This window comes from Aureobasidium pullulans (assembly GCF_000721785.1).
Source record: "Aureobasidium pullulans EXF-150 unplaced genomic scaffold scaffold_3, whole genome shotgun sequence".
Classification (NCBI taxonomy): domain Eukaryota; kingdom Fungi; phylum Ascomycota; class Dothideomycetes; order Dothideales; family Saccotheciaceae; genus Aureobasidium; species Aureobasidium pullulans.
The window spans coordinates 550,097-576,905 of NW_021941023.1; the positions used below are offsets into that span (position 1 = coordinate 550,097).

General features: G+C 52.3%; 13 protein-coding genes across 13 annotated transcripts; 7 read left to right on the plus strand and 6 right to left on the minus strand.

Annotated features, from left to right (window-relative positions):
- Positions 1 to 189: 189 nt before the first annotated feature.
- On the minus strand, positions 190 to 1,052 carry M438DRAFT_371961 (HSP20-like chaperone; the record flags this gene model as incomplete). Its single annotated transcript, XM_029908315.1, has 3 exons — positions 190 to 552; positions 609 to 937; positions 995 to 1,052. The coding sequence occupies 3 exons, from the start codon at positions 1,050 to 1,052 to the stop codon at positions 190 to 192; spliced, it is 750 nt and encodes a 249-aa protein (XP_029763767.1).
- Positions 1,053 to 1,273: 221 nt separating this feature from the next.
- M438DRAFT_128312 (uncharacterized protein) lies at positions 1,274 to 2,670 on the plus strand. Its single transcript, XM_029898805.1, has 2 exons — positions 1,274 to 1,644; positions 1,697 to 2,670. The coding sequence occupies exons 1-2, from the start codon at positions 1,597 to 1,599 to the stop codon at positions 2,327 to 2,329; spliced, it is 681 nt and encodes a 226-aa protein (XP_029763768.1). The 5' UTR covers positions 1,274 to 1,596; the 3' UTR covers positions 2,330 to 2,670.
- Positions 2,671 to 3,104: 434 nt separating this feature from the next.
- M438DRAFT_371963 (uncharacterized protein) lies at positions 3,105 to 4,859 on the plus strand (the record flags this gene model as incomplete). Its single annotated transcript, XM_029908316.1, has 5 exons — positions 3,105 to 3,335; positions 3,385 to 3,414; positions 4,232 to 4,396; positions 4,454 to 4,524; positions 4,577 to 4,859. The coding sequence occupies 5 exons, from the start codon at positions 3,105 to 3,107 to the stop codon at positions 4,857 to 4,859; spliced, it is 780 nt and encodes a 259-aa protein (XP_029763769.1).
- A 1,234-nt stretch (positions 4,860 to 6,093) lies between these two features.
- Positions 6,094 to 7,401, minus strand: M438DRAFT_257166 (uncharacterized protein; the record flags this gene model as incomplete). The annotated part of the gene is made up of 2 exons (XM_029899728.1): positions 6,094 to 6,560; positions 6,738 to 7,401. Coding segments are annotated over 2 exons (1,131 nt in total), but the record flags the coding sequence as incomplete, so codon positions are not given.
- Positions 7,402 to 7,836: 435 nt separating this feature from the next.
- Positions 7,837 to 9,281, plus strand: M438DRAFT_371965 (Metallo-dependent phosphatase; the record flags this gene model as incomplete). Its single annotated transcript, XM_029908317.1, has 2 exons — positions 7,837 to 8,970; positions 9,024 to 9,281. 2 exons carry the CDS (start codon positions 7,837 to 7,839, stop codon positions 9,279 to 9,281), a joined length of 1,392 nt encoding a protein of 463 aa, XP_029763771.1.
- A 751-nt stretch (positions 9,282 to 10,032) lies between these two features.
- M438DRAFT_127828 (uncharacterized protein) lies at positions 10,033 to 10,645 on the plus strand. Its single transcript, XM_029898804.1, has 2 exons — positions 10,033 to 10,204; positions 10,256 to 10,645. Exons 1-2 carry the CDS (start codon positions 10,136 to 10,138, stop codon positions 10,499 to 10,501), a joined length of 315 nt encoding a protein of 104 aa, XP_029763772.1. The 5' UTR covers positions 10,033 to 10,135; the 3' UTR covers positions 10,502 to 10,645.
- Positions 10,646 to 10,927: 282 nt separating this feature from the next.
- M438DRAFT_342727 (acyl-CoA N-acyltransferase) lies at positions 10,928 to 12,200 on the plus strand. Its single transcript, XM_029904824.1, has 3 exons — positions 10,928 to 11,012; positions 11,100 to 11,271; positions 11,338 to 12,200. The coding sequence occupies exons 1-3, from the start codon at positions 10,965 to 10,967 to the stop codon at positions 11,718 to 11,720; spliced, it is 603 nt and encodes a 200-aa protein (XP_029763773.1). The 5' UTR covers positions 10,928 to 10,964; the 3' UTR covers positions 11,721 to 12,200.
- Positions 12,201 to 12,702: 502 nt separating this feature from the next.
- M438DRAFT_267150 (uncharacterized protein) lies at positions 12,703 to 13,831 on the minus strand (the record flags this gene model as incomplete). The annotated part of the gene is made up of 2 exons (XM_029900159.1): positions 12,703 to 12,849; positions 12,902 to 13,831. The coding sequence occupies 2 exons, from the start codon at positions 13,829 to 13,831 to the stop codon at positions 12,703 to 12,705; spliced, it is 1,077 nt and encodes a 358-aa protein (XP_029763774.1).
- A 137-nt stretch (positions 13,832 to 13,968) lies between these two features.
- Positions 13,969 to 15,466, minus strand: M438DRAFT_342729 (Septin-domain-containing protein). Its single transcript, XM_029904825.1, has 3 exons — positions 14,647 to 15,466; positions 14,322 to 14,590; positions 13,969 to 14,267 (listed from the first exon to the last, which is right to left on the minus strand). Exons 1-3 carry the CDS (start codon positions 15,346 to 15,348, stop codon positions 14,195 to 14,197), a joined length of 1,044 nt encoding a protein of 347 aa, XP_029763775.1. The 5' UTR covers positions 15,349 to 15,466; the 3' UTR covers positions 13,969 to 14,194.
- A 253-nt stretch (positions 15,467 to 15,719) lies between these two features.
- On the plus strand, positions 15,720 to 16,451 carry M438DRAFT_342730 (uncharacterized protein). Its single transcript, XM_029904826.1, has 2 exons — positions 15,720 to 16,087; positions 16,142 to 16,451. The coding sequence occupies exons 1-2, from the start codon at positions 15,745 to 15,747 to the stop codon at positions 16,303 to 16,305; spliced, it is 507 nt and encodes a 168-aa protein (XP_029763776.1). The 5' UTR covers positions 15,720 to 15,744; the 3' UTR covers positions 16,306 to 16,451.
- A 39-nt stretch (positions 16,452 to 16,490) lies between these two features.
- M438DRAFT_371969 (WD40 repeat-like protein) lies at positions 16,491 to 17,753 on the plus strand (the record flags this gene model as incomplete). Its single annotated transcript, XM_029908318.1, has 3 exons — positions 16,491 to 16,511; positions 16,688 to 17,493; positions 17,564 to 17,753. The coding sequence occupies 3 exons, from the start codon at positions 16,491 to 16,493 to the stop codon at positions 17,751 to 17,753; spliced, it is 1,017 nt and encodes a 338-aa protein (XP_029763777.1).
- Positions 17,754 to 18,102: 349 nt separating this feature from the next.
- M438DRAFT_266801 (uncharacterized protein) lies at positions 18,103 to 20,109 on the minus strand (the record flags this gene model as incomplete). The annotated part of the gene is made up of 2 exons (XM_029900138.1): positions 18,103 to 18,772; positions 18,824 to 20,109. 2 exons carry the CDS (start codon positions 20,107 to 20,109, stop codon positions 18,103 to 18,105), a joined length of 1,956 nt encoding a protein of 651 aa, XP_029763778.1.
- A 1,456-nt stretch (positions 20,110 to 21,565) lies between these two features.
- On the minus strand, positions 21,566 to 22,994 carry M438DRAFT_352402 (nucleic acid-binding protein; the record flags this gene model as incomplete). The annotated part of the gene is made up of 2 exons (XM_029906789.1): positions 21,566 to 22,828; positions 22,881 to 22,994. The coding sequence occupies 2 exons, from the start codon at positions 22,992 to 22,994 to the stop codon at positions 21,566 to 21,568; spliced, it is 1,377 nt and encodes a 458-aa protein (XP_029763779.1).
- Between the last annotated feature and the right edge of the window lie 3,815 nt (positions 22,995 to 26,809).

Here is a 26,809-nt window from a genome sequence, read left to right on the forward strand (position 1 = left end):
AGACACATATACAAACACTCAATAGTAGACGCGTCTTTATGTCGATATGAACTAATTTGGTATCTCATTGAGCTTCGTGGTGATTATGGTTCGTCTCTATGTCCGAATGCTGCTGGAGCGCTTTTTCGTCATTAACGGTTCATAATTACTTTTCCAAGTAATGGAGGGTATCAATCCGAGGCGACTTCTTTACTCGACCTCCTCGATCTTGCTCGACTTGGAGGCACCAGCGTTGGCCTCCTCAGTCTCTTCAAGTTCCGGCATGTCGTCGTCATCGTCGTCGTCTTCGCCCTCGTCGCCACCCATGCCAGGCATACCACCTCCCATGCCGCCCATCATACCCTGAAGAGCACTGAGGTCGGGCATGCCACCGGCACCACCAGCGCCGCCACCAAGCTTGGAGAAGTCTATGCCGCCAAAGCCACCGTCACCGCCCATGCCGCCCATACCCTCCATACCGCCGCCCATGCCGCCGGCACCACCCATGCCACCCATGCGGGCCATGTAGTCGTCGTCCTCGGGAACGGCGTCCTGCTCATCCTCGTCGACCCACTAGTGAAGAAGTCAGTATGCGTCGAAAGACAATAGTCTGGAAGAGAAGCGCGTACCTTGTCGAAGTTGGTCTTGAGGTAGTGAACCTTTTGCTTGTCCTTGAGGAGACGGGGCCAGTACTCCTCCTTGAGCTCCTTCTTTCTGAGGACCAGCTCAACCCAGCGGGAAGAGTGGTTGATCTTGCTCTCCTTGGGGTCGATCTCGGCGAAAAGGTCCATCTTGACGTGGTAAGTGGCCTTCTTGCTCTCTGAGTAACCGGTGAATTCGAGCGATGAAGATTGCAGGTCGAGCTTCAGGTTCTCAGGCTTGACATCGGGGACAACGATGGTCATGTAGATGTGGTTCTTCTCGGGCTCAGTGGTGGATGAGCGCTGGGCCCAGGTGACTGCGCGTGGGAGTTAGCATGTTTCGCAAGCAGTCAATTCAACATGGGGCGGCATACCCTCGGGGACCATCTGCTTCAAGCCCTTGACGTCGGTAGTGTTGGTAGGTTGCTCCATGATGTATGATGCTGTGTATGGGAGATTGGAATGAAATACGACGAAGATGTCTTTGTTGTTGAGTATTATGGTCGGGAGTCTAGAAAAGACCTTGCAAGTCGTCAGTCGCTCGTTTCTGTGGGGTCGCAGTCTAGAATACACGCGAAGCAAATGGAATCCGCCGAATGTTGTTCCACGCAAACAGATAACAAACAGCCAACCCGCATGGAAATGGAACTTACTGAACAGCGAGCTATGTAATGCGCACGCTTCCGATGCAACACAGCAATATAATGTTTTCGAATTATCACAGATGTGAAGCGTCCTGTCGAGGCTGCTGAAAGCTCTTGGAGCTTTGATGCTTTGATCGCGGGGGAGGGCGGCCGAACACACGTATGCCAAGCACTTGCCGATAGCGATAGTAGCCAAGGCAGCGTGCTTGTCCAATGTACGAACTCACTCATTCCCTCACTCATCCTCACTTGCGTGTCCGAGGTGTTTTGACGACATCCATAGCGCTCTGACATGCTATGAACCAGGGCTATAAATCATACCATCCTCAAGCATGCAGTCGGTAAAGAGCTTCCTCTGGGGCCCGACTCCCGAGGAGCAGGTTAGCCAGCATTCGCACCTCTCTGCTGTCGCAGTCTGTCTAATAGTCGCAGAAAAGAAAATGTAATACCCTGATGCGCCAACAAACTCGCCAGCTCGATCGCGAAATTCAAAAGTTGAAGCAGCTGGAAGGCAAGACCAAGACCTTCATCACCCAAGCCGCCAAACGTGCCCAGCGCAACCCTTCGCAAGCAAAACAGGCCGCCCAGGAAACCCGCACCTTCGCACGAGAGCTCATAAGAGTGCGCAAGCAGAGCGCGAGGTTGGCTACCAGCCAGGCACAACTGCAAAGTGTAGGCATGCAAATCAACGAAGCCTTCTCGGTACGGAAGATCGAGGGAAGCATCAAAGCAAGTGTTGGAATCATGAAGGACGTCAACACTTTGGTGCGCCTACCCGAGTTGACTGGCACCATGCGAGAATTGAGTCAAGAGTTGATGAAGGCGGGCATTATCGAGGAGATGATAGGTGACAGTCTGCCCGACAACGAACTGTTGGAAGATGAGGAGGAAGAGGCAGAGAGCGAGGTCGACAAGGTGCTCAGCGAGGTGCTCAAGGACAAACTACCTACGAATGCACAACCACTGGATCTCCCTCCTGTCCAGGCGGCCGAACCCGAGGAGGAGGAAGACCAAGAGGAACTGCTTGCTCAGATGAGAGGGCGCCTCGAGGCCCTGAAGAGTTAGAGATGGACAGTCACTACACGGCGTTTGGGCGCGATGGACGACAGGAACGGGTTTTGGTGTTCTCTTCTAATTGCGCATATTCTCCGACCGAACCTATTACCACAATACTACGATACCTTACTTCCATGGGTGGTTTGTTTACAGTCATGCATGCTAAGAGACGAGATGAAACCGAAGTGAGACTGCACTGAAATCCGAGACACAATTCGACCGAGACAAGACTTCAATTCGACGACGACTCAATAGTCAAAGTCGACTCGTTCCATTGAGAGACAATAACAGCTCGACTTGGTATCGCATGTTAATAGCGATGGGCCGGATTAGGCTACGACGACGAAAGCGGTCTGTGCTGGGGCGCTAGAGAGCTGCCTCGCTCCTTCCCCAACTCTCTTCGACACTCTCCTTTCCCTTCTCACTTCCATCAAACCCACCTCACAGAGACACTTTTATCCGTGTTTCTCCATCCATCTTCGTCGCAACTCGTTCTTAATCTCGCGTCGCGTCTCACCAACTCGCGCTCCATTGCCGCTCACGCGACGACTTTGCGACAAGCCACACCACTTTCAGCCCGTTCGACTCCACGTCTTACATACCAACCTCATCAAGAGACATCGCATCTACGCTTTGCCAACTCACTCGAATCTCTCTCTTCTATAATCACTTCGTCGCCACACGTCGACTTTCATCCAGGCTTCCTGTTATCATACGGTAGCCAGCTTTTCGCGCTCAAACATCCATAACTCACACATACCTTCCTCGCAAACACACATACAATATGTCTTCCAAGCTTGACCAGAGTCTCGAAGAGATTGCCGGCACTCGCCGCAACGACGCTCGTCGCACTCGCCGCTCCAACAAGCCCAGAGTCTCTACCGGAGGTGTCGCCAAGAACACCGCTCCCACAAAGCCCGCCGGTCGTCAACCTAAGGCTCACAACGCCGCTGCCGCCCTCGCTGGTGCCGCTCTTCCCGCTACTGGAGAAAGCAAGATCATTGTCAGCAACCTGGTATGTCGACCTGCATCCTCCGCCGAATTGCATCCGCTAATACAATCAGCCTTCCGATGTTACGGAGCAGCAGATTAAGGTACGTTGACCGATACATGGCCGAACGGATAAATGGTCCATTTTGCGCGACTCTTTCTTTCGATCGTACCTACATTGCGCCTTCCTTTCCCTTCCTTGGAGTTGGCAAGAGCATCTACATACATGCTCGTCCACGAGTACTGCCAGACCAGATGCACTCATTCCTAGCACTTTGCTCGCCTGTCAAGGCTTGATGCAATGCGAAGACGGAACCGAGTAGCACGCGCGCTTTGCAAGAAACCTATACTCGGCAATGTACTGCTTGGCAAGCAGATTCATCCAGATAGGTGCAAGCGTTGAAGGTCATGAGGCTTGGACATATGTCCAGAACGCCACGGTTCGTTCCTGATTGATCCCGGCGCCTGCGTTCCGAGGACAATTCGACCGAGCATCAATGAGCACAGCAGCAGACACGCCGAACTTCTTGGGTCGCACACCTGAGAGTTGCGTCTTATCTGGCACAGGTTTTAGGCCGCGGACCATTCTTGAATTCTCACATGGCGCATGAGTACGCCTAGATCAATCATCGAAGACCGTGTGGGTTCATGGATCTTCGATGCTGGCTTGATGGGGCCATACGCGACTCCTCTTACACACTGGGGTGTATGCCGTCTTCGAGAGACCCAGTGGGATGTTGAGTGGTTGACGGATTATGCTGTGTTTCGGATACTAATTTCTGCTGCTCGCTCATTGGTGCTCAAGTACCAAACTTGACATGCCGAATGCTCATGCCTGGCCTTGCTCTGCCGTCCGCTGGATTATGGATACCCGTTGCGATTCAAACTACCTCCAGATGTGGACTAACACCTCGCCTTCAGGAATACTTCTCACAGAGCGTTGGACCCGTCAAGAAGGTCCTCCTCAACTACAACAAGAACGGCCGTAGTGTGGGCGTCGCCACCATCATCTTCTCCCAGGCACATCACGCAGCCGAAGCTGCCAAGAAGCTCGACTCCGTCAAGGTCGACGGCAAGCCCATGAAGGTATGCTCAATCTGGATCGTGCTCCAAAGACTGGACACTTGCTGACACAGTCAACAGATCGAGGTCATCCTTGGTGCTAAGTTCGCCCCCACTCCTTCTGCACCCAAGTCTCTCGGTGACCGTATCCAGTAAGTGTAACTGCGTGATCCTATACCGACACCCGTCTGACCATTTGTTCAGGGCACCAAAGGCAAAGAAGGAGAACAACAAGCCCAAATCAGCTGCCGCAGCACCCAAGCCTGCCGCCGCTGCTGGTGGTGCTACCAAGGCCGCCGGTCGTGCTGGTCGCAAGGCTGGTCGTGCTGGCCGTCCCAAGCCCAAGACCGTCGAGGAACTTGATGCTGAGATGAGCGAGTACTTCGACCCCAACGCTGTCGCACCTGCCGCCAACACTAACGGCGCACCTGCACCCGCCGCAACTCCCGCTACTGGCGATGCCACCATGGAGGACGAGATCATGTAAAAGAAGATTCACGATTCTTTCTTTCCGCCTCAACCCTTTTCTTATTTCTTCACCACCACTCGAAACGCAAAACCGCAAATCAAACTTGCAACGGAGAGGGTGGCATGCTCGCACAAGAGCATAGGGAAACCGGTTTTTGAAGATTGCTTTCTTTTTTCTCATGGATGTAGCACGGCATGAAGGATGGACAGATGGCCTTCGGTTGGTTCATGGCTCGCATAAAACGAAAACCAAAAAAACATCTTTAATCTCACCTCATGACTTGAATTGAATCGTGAAGTCGACTTGTGAATTATCGGACGTCATTAGATGATCGCAAAGAACGAATAATGACTTTTTGACGTTGTAACGGATGTGGCATCTGTTGTGCAACTGTTCTGTCAAACCTCGCTGTCTCTCAAACCACAAGACTATCAACGAACCATGTAGTTGTCTCGCGTTCCTGTGTCATGTAATCTACAATACCCAGCGCGGTGATAATGCTGAAACAATGACGGGCTTTGCAAAAGGACTGGTGAGATGCAGCATCTACTGTACGCTCCTTAAAGCTCGTATAAATTTGGCGAGTGTTTGATGGAAGTGTATTGAATTTTGGCATTTTCTCGAAAGTGTTCTGGCTATATAGTTTTTCTGTCTGGCTCTGTGATATATGCATACCGTGGAAGCTTGTGCCGCCTTGAGCAAGAAGTCAAGCTCAGATAGCATATGAGACCTCGAGCCAAGGGACCTGAGAAGTGAATGCAGGAGTGCGTTCTTCTCCCTCTGGCCTCAGATCTCTTGCGGGACATGGCCTTGCAAACCATCGCCTTGTTCCGCTTGGCCTGCAGGATCATTGGTAAGGAGGCGGATCCGTAGAGATGTTGAAGCAAAGGTGCTATCCAGACCTCGGTAGTGCGCAGACGCTGCTGAGGTCGGAAGTGAGATATGCGATCCAGATTACCTGAACTGCACTCATCTCTGAGGTAGGATATCTTTGCAGCTTTGATGCCGATGAAGCTGATGTTAATCTGCTGGTTTGTCGGAAAGTGCGCGCAATCTGCGCCACGCGTGTGATTCATGGCACTCAAGTAGCATCCGCCTTGTTCCCATTAGTAGCAACAGCCTGGCCATTACCATTGGTAGCAGCAGCAGCGGCATTGCCGGCAGCACCTCCCCTGGCACGACCTCCTCTGCCTCTGTTCGGAGCATTGGTACCGGCGTTCTTGTTACTGGCTTGAGCGTTGCGACCACCTGAGGCCTGTCTGTCTTTGTACTCGAGCACTTCAACCGCACCTTGAGCAACTGGAACGCTTTTCTTGGACATGGCAGCTTTCAAACCCTCGTTGTCTTTGAACTCGGCAAGAGCAGTGCCCTTGCGCTTGTCAATCTCGACCTTGACGACAGGTCCGAAAGTAGACAAGGCAGCGAGAAGAAGTGCCTCAGTCACGCCTTGAGAAGCATTGGCGTGCTTCAGATAGGCCTTTGTGGTGCTGCTGGCCGAGTTTGCTGATGCCTTGGGCTGCTTGTTTGGAGGTGTAGGAGCCGACGCTGGTGCAGAAGCAGCGGCGTTGTTTCCTTTTGCAGCTTTGGGAGCCTTGGGAGCGGGAGTGTGAGCGGGCTTCTTCAGAATGCCAGTGGGAGCAGGAGTCGGAGGCTTCGAGTTCTCCTGTGCGGACGTCTGGGCGACTGCCTTTTCCTTGTTGCGGCCAGATCTTGATTTGGCTGGTTTAGCTGGGGTAGCGGCGGCATTAGTAGCAGGTTCAGCAGCAGGTGCAGAAGAGGTCGTCTTGGAAGCTGCTGCTGCTGCAGAGGTGTCTTTTCCACCACGCTTGGTAGGAGGGTTCAAGCCAAGATCTCTCTGCAGCATAGACTTGATGGTGTTGTTGTTGGGAGCACCACGTTCACGCTTGCGGCTTGAAGTAGGGGTAGAGGCAGCTGGTGGTGTAGGAGCAGCAGGTTGAGATGACTGGTTCTTCTTGTCCTTTGCGAGGAGCTTGACGGGCTGTTTGGCGTCGGACTTGTGGTCGCGGCCTCTAGCCTGCGACTTGTCGGACTGCTTCTCTTCCTTGTGCTTCTGGTTGGCCCTAGCCTTGTTTTGCTTCTTCTCGCGCAAGTCGTCCAACAGAGGGGTAGACGAAACCTTGTCTTTGGGCTTTTCCTGGGCAAGAGCCTGGTCAAGGGAAAGAGGTTTGGTGACAGGCTGGGTCTCGCGCTCGAGGAAGGCGATAAATTCCGAATCCTGGTCGATGGTACCTTGACGACCGTCGTGGCGCTGCTTCGTGGTAGGGATGCGCTGGTTGGGAGCAAAGGCCAAAGAAGGCAGGAGTTGCTTGAACTGAGGATCCTTGTGCGAGCCTTTCGCATCGTGAAATGAGAGCTGCAAGAAGTGAGTCTCAAAGGGCTTGATGTGCTGCTCGTTGGTCAAGTGAAGGTATGCGCGGGACTGCAGGGACGTCTTTCCAGGAGCCTTGATCTTTCCACATCGGTATTCCAGCCAGTCGATCTTGTTGCTGGGCACTTTCCAGTCGTCGCCGAGAGCGCTGAGAAACTCATCCTTGGTGAGGGCGGGAGGCAGTCGACGCACAAGGAGTTTCAAGCGGGCAGTGTTCTTGGGCTGGTGGTTCTGCTTGCCGGAATGCTGGTGTTGAGGCTGACTCGGTGAGTCGGCATGGTTGTGATTGGCGCCCTTTTTGGCCAGAACGACCATGGGCTTGGGCGGCATTAGGAAGGGGATAGGTAGGCCGCGCTGGTCATGAGGAATAGTCAACAGAGTTCAGGCTGGCAGACGTGCAATCATGCGCCTTCCCTGTGTGGAGAGACGCTCAAGACGCTTCAGCATGATACAGATAGACGGCGGGAAGCCACGCACAGACCACGCCGGTCCCGCGAAGTGACACGCTGACGCCGCCGGCATGAATGAAACCATCGCATTTTTTGTCTCATACACCCCCCTAAACCACCCATACGCCCTTCTCTGCCGTGGACCTGCCTACAGAACATGGCCAGAGAAAGTCAAGTCCCCCAACCGGGCCCCGCCCGCCTGTCTCCCGGCGCCGGCCCTGACGAATGGCTCGAGCAGGCCAAGCAGTGCAAGTACCTGCCCGAAGCCGACATGAAGCGCTTGTGCGAAATCGTCAAAGAGTGCCTGATGGAGGAGTCCAACATCCAACCAGTCAACACTCCAGTAACCGTATGCGGCGACATCCACGGCCAATTCTATGACTTGCTCGAGCTGTTTGCCGTTGCTGGTGGCATGCCCTGCGACAACAACCCGAATGAACCTCAATCCGAAGCCCCGAAGCCTGAGCCTGCCAAATCGCCCCTGCCCAAAGGCTTCTCAGCTGCCGATATCGAGCCTCCGTCCCAGATCAACGACCCTCGTGTTAAGCGCAAGATGAAGCGTCGTTTCCAACGTGACAGTGCCTACACCTCATCCGCCTCGAATGCTTCCGACGACCTTGGTGACGACTTTGAAGGAGATGATGGTCAAGAAGGAAGCGAACTCAGGGGTCGCGTGAGGAGTCGCAGCAGCGGATCCGACCACAGAGGTCCTGCTGGAGGTGGCGATATTGACGAATCCGACCAAGAAGACGACGACGATGACAGCGACAGTGGCATCGGAGGCAGTCCTGAGGCTTCCCGGAAAAAGCAGCCCGGTTCAAGCAGCAACAACAACGGAAAGCAGAACTTCATCTTCCTTGGAGACTTTGTTGACCGTGGATACTTCTCCCTTGAGACCTTCACATTACTCATGTGCCTGAAGGCAAAGTTCCCGGATCGCATCACCCTTGTACGCGGAAACCACGAGTCAAGACAGATCACTCAGGTTTATGGTTTCTACGAAGAATGCCAGACCAAGTATGGAAATGCCTCGGTCTGGAAGTCTTGTTGCCAGGTCTTTGATTTTCTTGCTCTCGCTGCAATCGTCGATGGCAAGGTGCTGTGTGTACACGGTGGCTTGAGTCCTGAGATCCGCACATTGGACCAGATTCGCGTTGTTGCGAGAGCCCAAGAGATTCCACATGAGGGAGCTTTCTGTGACTTGGTATGGAGTGATCCTGAGGAAGTCGATACATGGGCCGTCAGTCCCAGAGGTGCTGGATGGCTGTTCGGTGACAAGGTTGCAACAGAGGTATGTTGATTGCTTGGTATCTTACCCCTGAATGTTGCTTACACAGAATGCAGTTCAACCATGTCAACGGTTTGCAACTCATTGCACGCGCACATCAATTGGTCAACGAGGGTTACAAATATCACTTCAAGAACCAGGATGTAGTAACTGTTTGGTCAGCACCAAATTACTGCTACCGATGCGGTAATGTTGCCAGTATCATGACCCTTGGCGAAGATCTTGAGCCGGACTTCACCATCTTCTCCGCTGTGCCAGATCACAGACGTGCTGTTCCTGCAGGCAGAGGAAGGACAGGAGAGTACTTCTTGTAAACTCAGCTGCTCGGCCTTTATGGCTTGTTATGGCATATTTGCTAGACTTTCTTTTTCACGTCTCGATCTTTTGGGCGCATTACAACACGAAGCGGAGTTTTGGGATAGGCAACATGGTTCTGGCGAGGCTATCCTCATAAGGCGTTTCGAGGTTTTTGGTGGGTACCTCTATGCACGTTAATGATCATTCGAATGATGCCAGCATGTTTGGGGAGGAGGTGCGTTGACAGCTCTACGCATCCAGACAAGGGATCAACATGCTGCTCCCTGTGTACGATATACTATTTTCTTTGTCCTTTTCCTTACCTAGTACTCATCAAGACATGATAAAATGAGAAATCAGAAGAGTGTTCTACCGACGGCTGGTGTCACAAACGATCCACGCGATCGCTTCCTATGCCGTGACGGATGCGGAAGATGCGAGTGCTGGCGGTCTCGTGGCATCACACTTGACGAAAGGCAGGAACGACCATGGAATCAGATCAAAGCAAGCCATCTCTCTCGATGGCTCTGCTTTTCTTCGACACACAACATTCATCGTAACGAACATCGGTTTTCCTCAACGATCAACACTCATCGATAATCAATGGTATTGATAGCAGGCATCTTTGACCCTCTCGCTGATTGATCCATTTGGACGACTCCATACGGTAAGCTATACCATCTCCCCCTCTCCTCGTCTCCACAATGAAACCATCTCATACATCCATACAGACATAACTCGCCAGACTCGCTGTCAAGCTGAGTGTCTAAACATTGTTTGCTCCTCAGGACATACCATTGTTTGTTCCTCTGCATACCTATCTACCACCACGAGCGTTGAACGGCCGGTCAAGAAGTTATGAACCGACGATATGGCGGCGCATCGTTGCTACTGGGTAAACTGTCCAGCGAGACCCCTTCAGACGGCCCGCGAGCTCTACGTGAGTTGCTGCCTGGCAGCAATCGTTTCGTGTTACTGATGCCTATCGTAGAACCATGCCATAAGTCACGTTGGCAAACGTAGCCTCGAACCTTTCGGCAAACGTAGCTTCGGAAATCTCAAGTGTCGGTGCGCTTGGAATAATTGCGGCCACGAGACACTTTTTCGCTTCGTATTCGACAAACACATGATAGGCCACATCGACGACCTAAGTTTCAGCTGTTTACGATCTGGCTGTTACAAGTACTGCGGTAACAAGAAGAGCTTGGCAAGTCACCAGAAGAGAACGGGACATTGACACACTTCGTACTTGGAGGAGCCGGAGCTAGACTCGAGGCCGGAGTCAGGGCTGAACATGAGGTTGAAGATGGACATTGTAGTCATTCGTTAGCAAAATACACAGTCGCGGCTCAACTTGTCTTCTCTCGCACTGGAATTTTTGAGGATTACGAGAGACTTTGTGCATTTTAGCAGGTGTGATTTGAGGGTGATGCTGGAGAGGAAAGAGGTGACAAGTTCTCTACTCTACCATAACACGTGCTCAGAAGGCGGTCAAGCCTCCCCCGCCAAAGTGCTTGGCACGAGCATCAGAAAGTGTGACGCCGACCTCGTCGTCGAATCGCGAACAGCTGCTCTGTTATATCGAAATACACAACAAACCGCCCAACATGGATATCCGCGTACTCCGATCAAGCGACATTCCTCATGTCCAGCAGACCAACATCACCAACCTGCCAGAAAACTACTTTTGCAAATACTACATGTACCATGCCATGAGCTGGCCGCAACTCAGCTACGTCGCCGTCGATGTGTGTCGCCCCTCCGATTGAATACATATTCAAGCACTCCGCAAGAAGAAAGAATAGATTGCTCATACATGTCGCCTTTCTTTCCAGGTATCGCGCCCGCAAAAGACACCCTACGACCCACCCAAGATCGTCGGCTACGTTCTCGCAAAGATGGAAGAGGAGCCCAGTGATGGTGTTCCTCACGGTCACATTACCTCTCTCAGTGTCATGCGCACGCACAGAAGACTAGGTCTTGCCGAGAAGCTGATGAGACAAAGTCGTATGTTTTGTACCACTTCTCTCTGCTCAGGATCTAGCAAGCGCTGACGAGAGACACACACAACAGAACGAGCAATGGCAGAGACCTACGGTGCCAAATACGTCTCATTACACGTCCGCGTTTCCAACAAGGCAGCACTCGCCCTCTACCGCGACACCCTCGGCTTCAAGGTCGACGGCACGGAAGCCAAGTACTACGCCGACGGTGAAGACGCTTTCGGCATGAAGATGATCCTCGACCACTTGAAGCCCAAGCCTAGCGACTGGGACGACGAGACTTTCAGAGAAGAGGAGGAAAGCAGTGCTGGTGCTGCAGATGAAGGTGACGATGTAGGCAGCTTGGGGAAGAACAACAACAACAAGGAGGAGCAAGAGTTGTTGAAGAAGGTCAAGGTCGGTCGTCAATTGGGTGTTGGCGAGCTGGTCGAGAAGAACGAGTCTGCGGCTTAGATGACCTGGATGAAGTCACGACGCTTTGACATGGTTGGAAAAGAATAATCACAAAAAGTTTCCTTTGCCTGTTTTTTGGGCTGGTTCCAACTATCTTTGCCTGAGTTCGCTACCGGATGCTTATGCTTGTTTCTCTCGGACGAGATGCTGAGGAAGCTGTGTGGTATAGTGAACAAGTACGACTAAGACCCACTGAAGCAGACCGCCGGCAACATTACAGCGCCTGGATACATTTCACAGAAGGAGCCTTTGATTATCATCAGTCACCTTCATTTGATTAAGCAAAATTCAACTATAGGATATCACTTTCTACGCCACATCTACTGCCCCAGTGTCCCTGGGAGATTGATAATGCGATCACGATAACGACTCGATACAGGCAAACGAAACCGACACACCAGATCTTACCAACCAGACCAGCTCCCGAGCCAAGCAGAGCAGAAGATCAGAAAGTAGACACCAAAAGCAAACAAGGACTGCATAGAACCCTCAACACAGAGAGACCTTTCGACACCACCACATGGATTTCCACACCCCAGAAGCTTTCAGGACAAGCCGTTCCGTGTGTCGAGATTCTGGCAATATGTCAGTCCTGATGAGCAGCGTAATGTAATATTGGAAGAAAAAGGAATGCAACACGCTATCTCGAGAACAAGCAGTTCAGCAATAACGCAAAGGACGACATGATATTCAATTCGTGAGAAGAACGGTAACGGGGAGATTGCATTGTCCACCTTCGTAGTTCAAGATGACTGTGATGGTATGCTAAGCATACTCTGCACCCACTTGGCCATGTCAATCGCTTCTTTGGTCTCGGAACCGGCTTCTTTGAACACAGCTTGCCAATCCTTGATCTCATGTAGATGTTGTTTTTCCAAGATCTGGGCGAGACGCTCGCTTTGTTGCGCAGTTGCTCCTTTGGTCTTGAGTTGGCATCCAGTGACCGCTCCGTAGCGGACATCCAAACGGAACTGTATCTCTGTCAATAGGAGAACTGGAGACCGTGTTGAGGAGGAAGAGAACATACCTTGGCATCCGAGTAATCGATCTCTCCTTCCTTCTGTTCTGGCTTCAATGGCAGATCTGAGAAGGTGAATTGTGGCGTTTGCAAATACGTCCAGTCCAAACTCTGTCGTCACATCAGTATCACATCTCCCTACATCAAAAGACGTAAAACATACCGTCAACTCTGCATGCCCCTTCTTCACCTCCTCAATCTCAAGACACTCCTCCCCCAACCCCACCGCCTTCCCAGTACCCCGATACAATTCTCCAAACTCCCTCTGCACATTTTCAATAAACTCCTCATTCCCAAGTAAAATATTTCCAACCGGCGAACTAACACTATCCACACTCCTCCCTTTGATGAACTTTTTCGCCGGACTCCTCAAATAACTAGGGATGGTGTGTAAATTCGGCGAATTCAGCAACGCGGTACCATGGTGTAAAGCCCTAGCTCTGGTAAGTTTATACGCCGACCCAGAAACTTTCAACGGGCGGATGGTATCGCTTTGCCAGGGTGTGGAGTGTGTGTTTTCGTCGGATCCCCATGTACCAGAGAAATCGGAAGTTCCTTGGTCTAATACGATATCATGCCGTTCATTGACTCTGGAGCGAGAGACACCGCAGGAGCGTAAGGCTCGAGTCACCATTTCTGCATGTTTGTCTCGTGTGAATGTTGCGGCGGGTGAAATGACAGTCCAGTTTACATTTCCACCGTCGTGGAAAACAGTACCGCCGCCGCTGCGTCTGCGCACTAGATCCACATCTCCCAAGCCGGGAGGTTCATTTTCAATCCTCGATGGCGAATTGGCAGGTGTTGATGCGGCGTTCAGAAGACCAAGGTTTACTTCCATCCATGGATTTTGATTGCGTCCGATGATGACACTGGGTCGGTTGACATAGAGAAACAGGATCGAAGAGTCCGGGTGTGATTTTTGGAGAAGGTAGTGTTCGATTGAGAGGTTGATGTAGGGGTCCGAACTCCGAGATATGTAGGATTGGATTGGTTGGTCGAGAGTTATTCCATGGTTATTAGAGCTGTAACAGCGGACACGGATGCCGATGGGTGCAGCAGAGATGCGGTGTGTCCAACACCGGTTTAGAAGCATGTGTTTTGGTTTGTGTTGGTGATTATTTAAAGGTTGATATTGAAAGAAGCTCGAAGTTGGATTTGTTCTAGACTTTGAAAGTCTTGGCATCAAACTTAATGCTTGAGTATGTTCACAAAGAAACACGATCAAGAGGGCGGGATGAAAAAGTTATAAGTTTGTACGATTACTGTATCACTATCCCCCCGTAGTAGAAGATAGCCTGGGGAATTGCTTTTGGGGAAGGGAGAGAAGGGGGAAAAGATATGCTAATAACAAAAACAGAAGATGGTATCTCAATCAAGCGCTTCCCGAGAGACCTGAATAATGGCCGGCCCACAGTTCCCTCTGTCAAACACCTTATTCTGATGGACGAGTACCCTGCTAGTTGTATCCGTTCATGGTCATTCTGTTGCTGTTGCGGCTGAGTTCGCGATCGGCGCTAGGGCTGATGGGTCTTCGTATCACGTCAGTAACTGTGCCGCAAGATTGAAAGAAAGAGCAATCTCACCTGCTGCCACCGTGACCACCACCAACGGCACTGCTCTCCTTGAGGGCGAGCAGTTGCTTGGCTCTGAATGATTCGTAGTGGATCTGGCTGGTGGTCTCGATCAAATCTTGCAAGTGGGTCTGGGTGAGGAAGTTGCGGAGGTAGATGAACTCGCAGTGGTTCTCATCTTCGACGTTGATGATACCCCACTTGTTTTGTCTTCCGCGGACGGCGCGGCCGTTGATGTTGAGTGTCTTGTCGCTACCGATGACGGCGAAGGGAATGAGGTTCTGGCAAATGTGTTAGATAGTTGCATCTTGGTCCAAAGAGGGTAGTGTAGCATTACCTTGATTTGCTGGTTAACAGCGGTCTCCTCGTGGTCGTACTCCTCGTTGTCGTAGGGGTAGAGGCGGATGTTGTGGAAAGCAAATTCGTCTCTGATTCTGTCCTTGAAAGCTTGACGCTCCTCCAGGGTCAAAGCATCGGCCTTTGCGATGACGGGAACGACGTTGACAATCTCGCTCAACTTCTTCAGGACAACGATGTCGATAGGCTTGAGGGCGTGGCCTGTGGGCTGGATGAAGTACAAGCAGCAGTGGATACGAGTATCTTGGATGTAGCGGTCGCGCTGGGCGGTGAGCTCCTTGCGCAGGTAGGCCGAGTGTTGGTCCTTGATGTATTTGACGATGGGGTCCCAGCATCTGTCGTTGTTGACCAGGTCGCCGTATCCGGGAGTGTCGACAATGTTCAGGCGCAGACGAACGCCGTTCTCCTCGATAACGTGAGTGACGGGGTGGATCTCAGTGGTAGAGCGGCCTTGCTCGTCGGGGGTGAAACGACCCTTTGATTCGATGAGGTGCGAGGCGAAGATGGTGTTGATGAGGGTCGACTTGCCCAGACCGGTCTGGCCTACACAGATGACATTGAATTGGAAACCGCGCTTGAGCAGCTTTCTCTCAATCTGTTGGGTGATGCTGTCGAAACCGACGTGGCTCTTGGGGAAGATTGACGACGCCTGCTGCTGCGAGGGAGCGGCTGCGGCGGCCATTGTGAATTGTTGGGAGCGAGTGACGGGGTTCGAGGATTACTACGAGGTAAAGACGGACGAAGAAACGATGACGCCGGAGATGGGAAAGGCGGATTGAATGGAAAGAGGACAGCAGATGGTATACAGCAAGAGCAATTGGAGTCTGGGGCACAGGGTCTGTCCGTGGTCGCGAAAGGGGAAGCTGCCATCCACCGATGCACGGCCCCCCACAACCATGAAAGCCCTCGGTTGCTGCTTCCGACCGCTCTTGCAGCTGCACTCGTACGCGTATATCAGAGACTTTCAGCAGTTCATCTCAGCACGGCGTCTCGTCCATCCGCGAAGTTTGAGAAGTTGTCGATGCGACTCGGCTTGAGCAGCAATTAACAGTCCGCCAGTCTGTCCATATCCACCACAATGTCGCTCCGCGCCGCGCCCTCGACGGGCTTCCTTCAGTCATTTCTCGCTGTCGCATCAGCTTCTCTCCGCCCTGCTGGACCTGCAAGGAGCTTCCTGCCTCTCGGCGCTCGATCATGGCCCGCCCCTCTACTGCCTTCGATCGTCATTCCCATCCCTGGCCTTGTCTCGGATATCTGGGAGTCCATCCTTAAGGCTGTACCGAAAAAGAAGACATCACACATGAAGAAGCGTCACAGACAGATGGCTGGCAAGGGTCTCAAGGATGTCACTTCGCTCAACAAGTGCTCTGGCTGTGGAAGAGTCAAGCGCGCACATTACTTGTGCCCTCACTGCGTTATGAGTATGTCAATCTAGAAGGAAAGGAAGCTTAGGGCGCGATTCTGACAAGCTACAGGCATCAAGAAGTGGTTCAGCAACGACTTCAGCCCCAGAAGGGAAAAGACCGAGTGGGAGAAGAAGGACCAGGAGAAGAGAATGGACCAGAGAAAGCACAAGGTCGACGAGATCAAGGCCGAGGAGAGCAAGATTGACGAGACGGACATTGTCGACAGAAAGTAGAAGGATTGAAGAGGAAGACGGAGAGTTGTATACCTGTATAGTTGTGGACAAGGCGTTGTAAAAAGGACATGGGCATTTGCAGGTGTTTATACTTGGGAAGGGCAAAGAAGAACAACACGACGTCGAGAGTATCGCGCGTGGCACGAATTGACTGTATTACTATTTACCATGATGATTTCCATGACATGACTTCCTTCAGATTGCATGTGAAGTTGCACTTTGGACAAAGCCTCAGGCGCAAAGACGCCCACATCACAACGTCATAATTACAGCTCTGAACATTTCTCATCCACCAAACAGCAGGTGAACTGCACATCCACAAGACACAATGGCAAGTCAATTCACTTCTCCTCTGTAACGACCAACTAACACGCGCATCCAGTCGAAACAATACCTCCAAACGCATACCATCCCGGACGCCTCACCGGCAGACATCTACAGCGTCGCAACAACCCCCAAACACCTCATCACCGCCTCCGGCTCCTCCTCCCTACACATCTACTCTACCTCCCCTACAAATGACGAAAACAACCCTTACCCCCTCATCCAAACTTTGGAAAATGCCCACAAACTAGGCGCCCACCACATCGCCGTCAGTGCAAATGGCAAGACCGCCGCGTCCGCTGGTTTCGGCGGCGAGCTAAAGATCTGGTCCTGCAATGATGAAGACGACACCCCACCATGGAGTGCCAGAGGTTCAATACTCGATTCTGCAGAAAACAGTGCTGCCAAGAATGCAGGGGAGATCTGGTCTATTGCGTTGAGTGAGGATGGTCAATTCCTGGCTGCCACAACTTTCGACGGACGCATTAACGTCTGGGACCTCAACACCCTCACTTCCTCCGAGCCGGCTACCAAGCTTCGCGAATACGAGACAAAAGGTAGTTTTGGTATGAGTGTTGCGCTGTCTTCTGATGGCGAGTTTACGGCTTCGGGACATGCGAACGGTGCTGTGTATTTGTTCAACAACACTACTGGAAGGTTGGCACATTCGCTACAAGGGCTGGTAAAGCCAGTGAGGACGGTGGCCTTCTCGCCTGCGAGTAAATTCCTCGCTGCAGGTGGTGATGCAAAGGTCATTGCGCTCTACGATGTCAAGAACGGTGAGCAGGTTGCAAATCTCACTGGTAGCCAGAGTTGGGTCATGAGTCTGGATTGGAGTGACTCGGGTGAGAATCTATTGAGCGGGTATGTTGTTCTGATTTCAATTCCCTCCTTCAAGCTTGGCGGCAGGAGAGATATGCTGACGCTATTATAGTGCTTATGATGGCAAGGCAAAGGTCTGGAGTGTTGAACGCCGCGAGTGCGTTGCTACTCAGACTGAATCCGACAAGACTCTTTGGGCTGTAAAGTGGCTACCCAAGACACCTATGACGAGAAACGAAACTTTCGTCACAGTCGGCGCAAACAGGAGCATCAGCTTCTACCGCGAGGCCAGCGGTGGTTGATCGATTGATGAACTGAAGAACGCTTGATCGCATCCTTAATAGCTAGATAACGCTTCTCTTTGCTCGTCACAATGCCGGACACGAGCAGATCACACAACCAAGACGAAACATCAAAATGATAATAAAAGCTTTTTGTCCAATTTCATGTCTAGTAAGAACACTCTAAAATGAAACGAAAAGTCCTCCATCTTGTCTTCCCTTCGTCAATAACGTACAACGATAAGCTCTGCCATATTTCCACGCCCTGTGTCGAATCCTCCAAATATGCATCGCCTTCCACTCTTCTTTTTCTCATTGATTACGTGTGATACCATCTTGACTTGGGTCGTCGCTATCCATGTATCACCCCTTACTTTGCCCTGCTCGGACTTCCACTCGAATGCATCTGCAGGCCGAGGCTGCGTGGTCTGATGAGAACGCTGTGGCCATCTGCCTCGTCATCAACGTCAACTTCAAGATCCACAGCCATTTCATCTCCACAAGTTCTACCCCTGAGAGCGCTGAGCCTGCTCACTGCGCCAGGAGATTCGTGACGTTCAGATCGCACATCGTCCAAGTCAGAAGGAGCGTCATCGTCTTCGTGGTCAGACACAAGTCCTGGATTACTGTCTACCGCATGAGGCGACAGATTGGGCGGCGAATCTAGCATGGCTTCGGGAACGTGGCGAGCCATGATTGGCGCAGGTCTAGGGCGTGAGATAGGTGAATACCAGCCCTTGTGACCTTGCGCTCCGTCTGGAATAGGAGTTGCAGCAGGTCTGCTGACACTGATGGCTGATGTACCATTGGGATTAGGCGTCTCGCTCGGCGTCTCTGCGGGCTGTTCGTCCTCAGCTGGTTCCGGGCCTAGATCAATCTTCTCGCGAGCTTGAGTGGTTGCGCGCTGCAAATCTCCACCAAGACCTTGCTTGGCGAAACGTGCAGATAGGTATGGTGTGACTGATGATCCGACCAAGGGGCTCGCATGAAAAGAAGCCGACGCAGAAGACTTCCTGGGCTTGTTTGCCACTGCACGGCGACTTTGGGTTTGAGAGACCGATGCTCTTGCCTCATCCGCCTGTCTCTTCCACGTGAAACGCGGCAGAGTCTGCGCATTGAGAGGGTGAACAAAGCCAGCTGGAGGTGGAGGGACGGCTTGCGCCACGATAGGCTTGGGAGCCTGTTGCGGCTTTGGCGCCCCAGATGTCGCTACGGGAGCACCTTGAGGAATCAGGTGAGATTCGTCTTCCTCCAGCGGCTTTCCACAATCCAGAGCAGCTGCTTCGTGGCTCTTGTAATCAACCTTGTGCGCTATACGGCAGTGGTTCAAGAATCCCTGGACACTAGAAAAGTCACCGCGCTGACAGTTATTGCATATCAGCTTGACAAATAGATTGTCGGCTAGTCTTCTTATGACCAAAGGACCCTGTTTGCCACGAGACTGGGCAGGGTAGTTGGGCAACGCTTGGCTGAGATTGCCGAACGAATCCCGCATTGAACGAGATCTGCCAGTCTTCCCAACACCCGCACCACTGTTGCGGGTCGAGCGGCCTTCAGGCTGCATCGCGTAGCTCTCAAGCCCCGGCATGACATGACTGAAGGGTACGGAGTCGAATGTCGGGTCGTTGAGAAGCCATCTCGCATAGTGTCTGGTGTAAGGACCGTCTGTAACGCCCCAGGGCGAGGGCGCTTGTGGCTGGGTAAATCCAGACTGAGGCTTCAAAGCAGGTCCAGTACCACAAGAGAGTGATTCCGAGAGACCAGAAGCTCCGGAATACGGCATCAGTTCACATCTCCTGAGTTGCTCGAGCGCAGTTTGACACTTGGCAAGCTCTTGCTCAATGAGGCGGAGTTCGCGATGTTTGAGCAAGATTTCGAGATTGAACTGGTGTTCGATAACGTCTTGGAGCTGCGATTCCTTGGTTCCCTCCAGAAGTTCCGGCTTGTCGTTGGTCTCCAAAGGTTGTTTTGGCTTGGCAGAAGGCGGAGGTGTTGGAGCCGTGGCCTTTGCGCCGGAGGCCGCAAACGACACGTCCGGAGTAAGCAGAGGAACCTTAGCCATCGGATTTTGAAGAGCCTGGTTAGCTGAGTCGTGCAGTCCAGAGTCCGAAAGGTTGATGTCGACCTGAGAATCAACTTGCCGTCTTCCAGGCAAAGATGGATCATCGTCGACATTGGAGACCTTCACGCGCTTGGAGTGGTCGAAAGCAGGCAGCGAATCAAAGGACGGACTAACGGATCGTTTGCGCTTGAGCTTGCTGCTGAGCATAGACAGGTCGACCACGGGTGACTGGCGCATTTTGGGAAACATGACCTTTTCGGACTTATCGTCGCCTGAGGGGTCCGTACACCATGGCAGACGGAAAATGCTTTGCATGACCTCAAGGAATGTTCAAATGTTGATTCCTAGTGGTTCATCTGCAGAAAGACGAACGTCGCGTTTGGAATTCGGTTTGCGCCGAGAGAGGTACGGAGTTCGGAGGCGATGCGCGACAGCTAAGTGCGCAAGGACAACCGTCGCAAACTGTTCCAGAAGGTTGCGCGAGAGAGGGAAAGAAAAAAAGTTGGTACACAAGGGAATGACAAGAAAGAAGTTTGGTGGAAAAGCCCAAAGATCAAAGTTGAGAAGAGGGAAGGCGTGATGTTACGCAACACTAGGCAGCTGCTGCAAGCCAAAGCCAAGCGGGTTACAAATCCGGGGAGGTGTGACTGACTGCGCGGATCTATGGAAAGATGGAAGGTGCTGGTCGCTTCTATGCGCCGGCAATAACAAGTCTCTCAAAACGATGTATGGGTGAACACGAGAAGAATAGGGTGAAGAAGGTGCGTCGCAAGGGAGATGAGGAAAGAAGAAAGGAGACGAGCTGCAACGTGGAGGACGGACAACAAGATGCGACATTTCCGATACAGACACTGACGCCGACACGCCGCATCCCTTTGCTTTGCTTTTCTTATTGGCGAGTTAAAATCGTTGATCTACATCCATCCTTCCGGAACAGCCACCAATCAACAGGATAATGCGGCTCTTCGCGCATCCTGTCTAGTTGGTACTCATACTGAGTATACCCAGAACCTCATTCAACTCCATCAACCGGTAGCAGAAGATCTCGAAACCCCCTGTGTTTGGATGCAATATTGAGAGCATGCCAAACAGCGCTAGCGTTCCTCGATGTCGGGGAAGATCTGATACGTCAAGCGGCATCATGCAGGACATCCACCACTCACGGCCTCCGGCACGAACTTCTGCCACTAATTTCTTCTCGACAAGCGCTGCAGAAGTACTTAATCGAGACGTCTCAATCTCACGAGCAAACACAATACGGGCTAAATGTTTGCTACACAATCTTGGACCTGCAGTAACAGCTTCTAGTAGATCTAGCAAAGGTGTCCAATATAAACACGACGATAAGCTTGCTTATCCGAGTCATTAGCGCGGAACCGCTTTCCATTTTGGCAAATGCGCTCAATCTCTCGTCAGCCTGGGCTTTTCCTTCCGATGTAGTTCGTATCTTGTTTACGAACGAGCACTTGGTTACGCTATCTGATGCAGGGGTATCTTTCTAGTCCTCAGCTATCGTATCTCGACAAGACCAGCTGAAGCACGCAAGATGACTACAATTTCGCGCCATTCAAACCCTCGATGCGTGTCATTGTACTCCGTACATATCAACAGAACACGAACCCGATGTTCGCGGATATGGGCTCACAGAAAGTGGTCATAATGAAGCTTTGTAGAAAATGTTTGGAATTCATGCAAACATGTCTAAAACGCAAGCATGTATATCGTTACTCCTTTTGATCCTTAGCAGCGTGGTTTTCCATCATCAGCATATTTATCGGACGGTAGCGCCGGCGAGCGACTTGACGGTGCAGACGCCAGACTTGGTCTTCAGCTGTCTGACACCGCTGTCACCCTTCTCGGCGAGCTGAGGGACAGCTGAGACCTCGAAGGCAACCTCGAGGTTGTCAAGGGTGGTGAAACCGGGCTGGAAGGCCTCCCAAATCTTCTTCTTGGGATTAAGAACAGCCTCGGGCTCGCCCTCGTAGCCGTCGAAGTAGACGCGGTCGCCAGCAACAGCACCTTCGGGAACGTTGACAAGCTCAACGGGGCCACCGTGGTGGTCCTCCTCACCCTCCTTCACGCGTGGTGAGGCGGCCAAAACCATGGCGCATGACTTGACGCCGCGCATGGTGACGGGCTTGAGGTTGCAGACGGTGACAATCTTGCGGCCCTGCATCTCCTCGAGGGGCACAAGACCGTTCAGGCCAGAACAGACGGTACGGCAGGTCTGACCCTCGTACTCGGAGGTGTTGTCGGTGCCAGGAGCGTCACCAACATTGATGGTAGAGACGTACAAGCTGTCGGCGTTAGGGTGACGCTCGGCCTTGAGAATGTGGCCGATACGGAGATCAATAAGAGCGGGTGAGAAGGGCTTCTCGGGTGCGGCGGGAGCCTTGGGCTGCTTAGGCGCCTTCTCCTTCTTTGCCTTCTTCTCGGTCTTCTTGCTCACACCGGGAGTCTCAGCACCAACGGCATCAGCAACCTTCTCGCCAGCGGTCTTGGCCTGCTCCTTGACCTTCTCAGCCTGCTCAGTAGCCTTCTCGGCAACTGACTTCTGCTGAGCCTCGGGAGCAGCTGCCGAGGTGACAGTTGCGCCGGCGTTGGCAGCGCTGGTGGCACCCTGAGCAGCCAATTCCTTCTCCTTCTTCTTGCGCTCCTTCTCGGCCTTCAAGTCAATAGGCTTGATCTTGAAGATGACGTTGTCCTGGTCAATCTTGACCTTCTCGGCATCCTCGACCTTCAAGCCAAAGAGGGGGGAGTTCTGGACAAAGTCGGCGTGACGGACAATGTGGTGGTAGCCCTGCTCGCCGGTGCGCTGCTCGTCTGACCACGAAGCGATAACAGGAGCGACGCGGGCGTAGAGGGCAATGTCGGCGACCGAGGGCTTGGAGCCGAGGAGGGTGGTGCGGGTGCTGAGGTGAGTGTTGAGCGAAGACAGGCGCTCGGCGGTCTTAGCGGCATCCTCGGTGGTAGAGGCAATGTGCGATGAGGTGATGAGCCACTGTTCAATCTCGGTCTTCTCGTTGGTCGAGTACTGATCGAGAATTGGTTAGAGTTGTCTTGTTGTTGCATGTAGAGCTACACACCTCGGCCTTGGGGAAGAGCGACGAGGACAACTTGATCATGTCACCCTCAAGCTCGGGGGTCTGAGGGTAGGCCTTCTGGAGCAGAGCTCTGGACTTGTCGTCGAGGGAAGCCATGTTGCGCACGTGGGTGATTTGTGAAACGAATAGAGGTTTTGTCGCGTGTCTGCGTAGAGGTGAAAGTCTAGTCGAAGTGTTTATAGCTCGCACGAGCTGTCGAGAAAATTGTATTGACTTCAGATTGACGGTGATGACTGCTTTGCTAAAATTCCGCCGCATCCAAACTCTCCACCTTCACTCGACCCCGCCGTCGGAACAAGCCGACCATCACTTCACTTGCCAGAGCATTCCATCACTCAATTGTCCTGCTGGAAGGAAAGCACAATTGACCATGAAGCGCCTCTTTTCATGGTCTACTTCACGATTTGCATGGTAGAACAGTACTTGTAACACTCGCTTAGCTGGTGGCTGTCAGAAGGCACAATTACTTGAGAATAAGTGCATGGTCCTTTGAGAGCCTGCATTCTTTATTACGGGCTACGGCTGCTGTTTTTTTAACCCCAAGTTCCACCACCGCCTCTACCTTGCTTCTTCTGAGCACTCAATCTCCAGTCGTCCTCTCCCGCAAACCTGTTGTGAAGAGGCTGGATTCTCTCGGCGCGCTTTCTCTTGCTGAGGCCTCCCTCTTTGCCTGCCACCTTGAAGAACGTCGGCGCCGCTTCCACAAGCCATTTGGGCTCGATGACTGTGACGTTGTGCATGTATTCCTTGGTCGTCTCTACCAGACTGTGGTAGATCACATGCTCTGCTGCCTTGCGGTTCAGTGCCGACGAGGGATGCATGTACACGGGTGTTCCTTCGATAAGCGTCTTGTATCCTTCTTGGGGGTCCTTGCGGGCTGAGTTTCTGAAGAAGCCACTGCACAATGCTTGTCGAACGCGTGTTGTGTCACGACCACAGCTGACAACTCGCAAGCGATGGCGGTCAAGAATCTGTACCAATTGCTTGCGCACATCCTCTGCTCTCTTCATACTTCGTGGCTGGATGAAGTTCTCGAAACACCAAGGATCGCTCATTCTGCTCTGCTTCCATGCGTTATACACGTTAAGCAGAGTTAGGTGGTCGCCTGATGCATCGTGGAACTTGGCCTTCTTTTTGTCGGCTTGGTCCTGCTTGTCCTTGGGTCTGTGGAATACTGTCTGTACAGCCGAGATCATAGCTACGATCGAGAGCATCTCGTCTGAGCATCCAAGGTCAACCGACATGATGGTTGATTTGGCAAGCGCGGGCTCCATGGGGAAGTCAGCCATACGTCTGCCGAGGCGAGTGAGCAGTCCTTCATCATCCAGAGCCGACAGCGCATAAAGCTCTTCGAGCGCTGTCAACATGGTATTTGTCGGTGGGGGATCCATGAAGTCGAAATGCAGCAAGTCGTTGATACCCATAGCCTTGAGCATCAGAATCGTGTTGGCAAGATTCTGACGTTGAATTTCAGGGATAGTAGTGGGTAGCATCTCAGATTGGTAGGCGGCTTCGGTATACAGACGGAAACATTTTCCGGGTCCAGTTCTTCCTGCTCGTCCAGCACGTTGACGTGCTTGCGCTTGTGAGATGGGTGTAACCTGAAGACGGTCCATGCCAAGTCTGGCATCGTAAGCAGTCTGTTTCACGAATCCTGGATCCACGACGAAGTAGATTCCATCGATGGTGATAGACGTTTCGGCAATGTTGGTGGCAATAACAACCTTTCTAGTGCCCACTGGCGCAGGCTCGAAGATTTTACTGGCAATCTCACTGGGCAGTGCACCATAGATTGGTAGGATCATCAATTCTGGTACACTCGGACCCAGCGCCTTCATCCGCTCGTAGAGAATCTCGCAAGACGTATCGATCTCCTCTTTACCAGTCAAGAAAAGAAGAATATCGCCAGGAGGTTCTGTAAGATGGATCTGCATGACCGTAGTGAGAGCGGCGTCGAGGTAATCGGACTCTGGCTCGCGGGAGTACATGATCTCGACAGGGAAAGTGCGGCCAGGAATGGTGAGGATGGGGCATTGATTGAAGTATTCCGAGAACTTTGCTGCGTCCAAAGTTGCCGATGTGACGATCAATTTCATGTCTGGTCGTTTCTTCAACGTCTTTTTGAGCAAGCTGAACAGAACATCAGTAGCAATAGTACGCTCGTGCGCTTCGTCAAGCATGATCACTGAGTATTTGTTGAGCTCTGGATCCAGAAGAATCTCACGCTGCATGATACCGTCCGTCATGTACTTGATCTTGGTGCTGCTTGATGTTTTGTCTTCGAAGCGGATAGTGTAACCAACCTCTTCTCCCAGGCGGCAACCTACTTCCTCAGAGACACGCTGGGCGACTGACATGGCAGCGACACGACGGGGCTGTGTACAACCTATCATTCCTTGGTTGGCATAACCCTCCTCGGCGAGATACTGTGTCAGCTGTGTTGTTTTTCCAGATCCTGTATCTCCGACGACAATCAAAAGCTGATATCCTGCGACGGCTTCCAAGAACTGTTTGCGGAACTGGTAAGCAGGCAGACTCTCACGCTGGTCCTTGATCGACATGTCGGTTCGCTTGCCGAACGACTGAGTCTTGCTGTGTGAGGCGATACGCTTCCATTCTGGTACTTCTCCGTCATTTTGACGAGCCTGGCGCAGGTCACTGGCGAATTGTCGTTGTTCGGGGTTTGCCATGGGGTCATTCCATTGTGCTTGCAAGTCGACACCAGAGTTTTCTTTGGCGGCCTTGTCTCTCGATTCCTGTTGCTTCAAGTCTCGGCGCTCTTTCGCAAGAACGTCACCGGCAATAGCTGCTCTGTTCATGGATCCATCTGGTGCTTTGACCACCCGAATAGGAGAAAGTTCCAAAGACTGCTTGGTCTGACCAGCCAAGAAAGGCGGCTCTTCATCTCTAACTTCGATATCGACGTCTTCCTCCTCTTCGATCTCTTCTCCTCTGAGTGCGGCATTATAGTCTTCGTCGATATCGGGATACTCCTGAGCTGAGATAGCACCAGATGCAATCAACTGTTTGATCTCCCAGCGCTCTGGGGACGTCATTCTCTTGCGATTGCGTCTCTGGTTCATGTTGCCTTCAATCACTGGTACGTTTGAGGTCAGATTACCATAGCGTTCTTCTCCGTTCATGCCCAAAGCATTTGCACCAGTGGCCGCGCCAATACGTTTATGAGGCTCAAAGTCTTGTCCGGTGACTTGGTCAACCTCGGCCATAGACAAGCTGATGCGATTATCTTGAACCTTCATGACCTTGACCTTGACTTCTTGATTCCGAGATACCAGGTCGGATGGGTGGTTGACCTTACCCTCGGCCATGGCGGAGATGTGTACGAGGCCGTCTACCTTGCCTCTGACTCCATATAGGTTCACAAAGACGCCGAAATCTTTGACTCCTGTAACTCTGCCATCGTAGATTTTGTACAGCACGGGCGAATCATCCATTTCTGGAGTTGGTTCGCGCCTGTGCCTGTGTCTGTCTTCGCTGCGGCTTCTCTGACGATGTCGGCTCTTGCGGTCGGTGTCTTGATCGGACCTGCGCCATGGGCGGTTTCGGCCGAATTCGTCCTCAAAGATGAAGTCGTCGTGTCGCTGTTCCGGAGAGCGTGTTCGGCGGCGCGACTTTTTGCTCTGGCGCGAGTCGTATTCGGCCTCCACCGGACTTACGCTGCGCTTTCGAGGGGCGCTGGGCTTTTTCGGTCCGCCTGCTAGGCCCTCCAGTAGGGCAAAGGTGTCGTCCATAGCGTCCAGCTTTGTGTCCTCCTCTTGCGCATCATCCTGCTCATCAAAGGCGACGTCCCTGTCGGGTATGACTAGTCCTTTGAATACCCTCGTTTTTCTGTCGCGCTCACCATCTAGATCGCGATCATCTTCCTCTTGCGCATGCGCCTGCTTTGCCTT